This window comes from Saccostrea cucullata, unplaced genomic scaffold (genome assembly GCF_032062105.1).
Source record: "Saccostrea cucullata isolate Sc308-1 unplaced genomic scaffold, CSIRO_AGI_Scuc_v1 ctg5499, whole genome shotgun sequence".
Taxonomy (NCBI): Eukaryota; Metazoa; Mollusca; class Bivalvia; order Ostreida; family Ostreidae; genus Saccostrea; species Saccostrea cuccullata.
This window is the reverse complement of record NW_026938353.1, coordinates 116,286-118,444: the sequence shown is the minus strand read 5'-3', so window position 1 is coordinate 118,444 and position 2,159 is coordinate 116,286. Positions and strand designations below refer to the sequence as shown.

General features: G+C 32.9%; 1 protein-coding gene across 1 annotated transcript; it reads right to left on the bottom strand.

The window, feature by feature from the left end:
- Positions 1-717: 717 nt before the first annotated feature.
- Positions 718-2,159, bottom strand: LOC134250030 (protein jagged-1-like; the record flags this gene model as incomplete). Its single annotated transcript, XM_062732366.1, has 4 exons — positions 2,109-2,159; positions 1,747-1,901; positions 959-1,095; positions 718-846 (listed from the first exon to the last, which is right to left on the bottom strand). Coding segments are annotated over exons 1-4 (472 nt in total), but the record flags the coding sequence as incomplete, so codon positions are not given.

Here is a 2,159-nt window from a genome sequence, read left to right as displayed (position 1 = left end):
AAATTAGTGGTTTTAATTGAAAACAATTGAAACATTTTAACAAATAAAACAATTCTTTATATACATCGAAAATAAATTGTCATCCTGCAAGATTCGCAGGAAGAAATCGAGCATGTTCAAAAGTCAAAACATGGTCTTATCACTCCCTCTAAAATGCAAATCTTAAAAAAGAATTTGAACGTTTCCAATTTGGAGTCAAAATTTATCTAAATACTCATCCGCATTGAGCAGGGAGTTGAAGGAAACATTTGTACATGCATACATGTATTTACACCCAGTAATATTACATGTAATATTTTCTCTTTTATTTCTAGAGAAAACGATTGCCGTTCATCAGTCAGTAAACAGCACTACTAAGGCATGTCCCCAGTATCACTCTTCCATCAGTTAAACCTACTGTGAAGTACATACCAATAATACTGTAACAATATTTTATCTAATTACTTAATCCTAATTTAGATTTTTATTTTTACAGATATGATCAATAAAATTTATTTCTTTGTTAGTGTGGGAATTAACATTGCAGCTGTTGGAGGAAAAAGTTACATAACCCGCTTACATGGGTTATGCATTTTCCTCTGCAACAGCTGCAACATAAATTCTAAAAATAATCATATAGCAACCAAACAAAGCATTTTATTCTTTAAATATGTTTGCCATTTGTTTGTAAACCATAACCGGAAAACTATGATAAAACCTGTCTAATTAATGTCATACCATTGAATCCTTTTACACAGATACAACGAAAGCCTCCATATGAGTTGAGACAGGTGCCATTATTTGAGCAAGGTGAACTCTGACAATGATTTTCCTGAATCTGAACAGTACAGTTTGTTCCCTGCCAACCTTTGAAAAAATGTACATTAATGCCAAACCATTGAACATTGCTGAAAAATGAAAGTTGGCTAAAATTTGTGCAAGCATGTTCCAGTTCATTTTTTTTTTTTTACAGTTTTACCTTTTAAACATACTTTAGATCCGCTGTTTGGATCACAGTTGTAGTGTCCGAAGTTGCCGTCACGTGATCGACAGTGGGTGGAGCAATTTATCCCAAAATAATCCTCATCACAGTATACCTTCAAACCTAGCAGTAGGCTACATGGAAAATAGCAATGCAGTTACATTTTTTTCTCGTAAAAATACAATACCTTTCGAGTTTTAAAATGTCGCTTATCGACGATTCAAGCTGAAATTTTCAATGAAACCTAGACTTTTGATGTTTGTGTTTTGTAAAAACATTGTAAAACAGACTTTCTATTTATATGATATTAATTTTATCTATCTACGAACTTTTTGATAAACACTTATAGCTCACTTTTTTGTAATAGTTTTGGATTTTCCAGAAAATTTGGTAATAATCCAATATATAAATATAACTTTTCATTTTCTCCATCCACACAGATACCTTAGATTTGGATTAGATGTATAGTCAGTGCAAAGTAAAACAAACAAAAACATATGTTGTGCGAAAGACATAATATGGTGTGCTAACAAGGTAAGATACAAGTAATATCTCATGTGAACAACTTATTATTATGGCGTCATTATCGACCTTATTGACAAAAATTTGAACATTTTCGAAAACTGTCTGCAGAACCAGATAGGCAGAATGCAATAAATGACAAATATTAAATAACCTAACAAATATGAAATATGCATATCAAAACCCTATCATGTCTGGTAACATATAAAGAGTGACCATGAATATAATTTATATGAAAATGTTATTAAGCATGTTAAGCGTACCCAGTATTAGCCGAAGTGAGAGAAAAATCTATCATCACAGCTGAAGTGACGTTGAGGCCAGCATAAGTACTATATACTCTGTAAAGGAAGGCGATGAAATCATCATCATTTAAGTCGTCATAATCCCATATCTCCACTTTAATCATCAGACTGCCCTGAAATGATGAATTATGAGAGTTCACTTATTCATGTAGTATGAATGTAAATTGTAAGAAACGCGCACACACATGGACCTTTACACACTGACATATATACACCCTGCCACACCCTCACACTCTTGCATACGTATGAAAAAATGTATAATACTGGCCACTCGGTGAAAGGAAAAAGCATTGGATTGGCAACACCCCCTACGTTGTTACCAAAGAAGATGACATTTTTGTCTTCGATTTCTTCTGTTGACCTCCTACCAT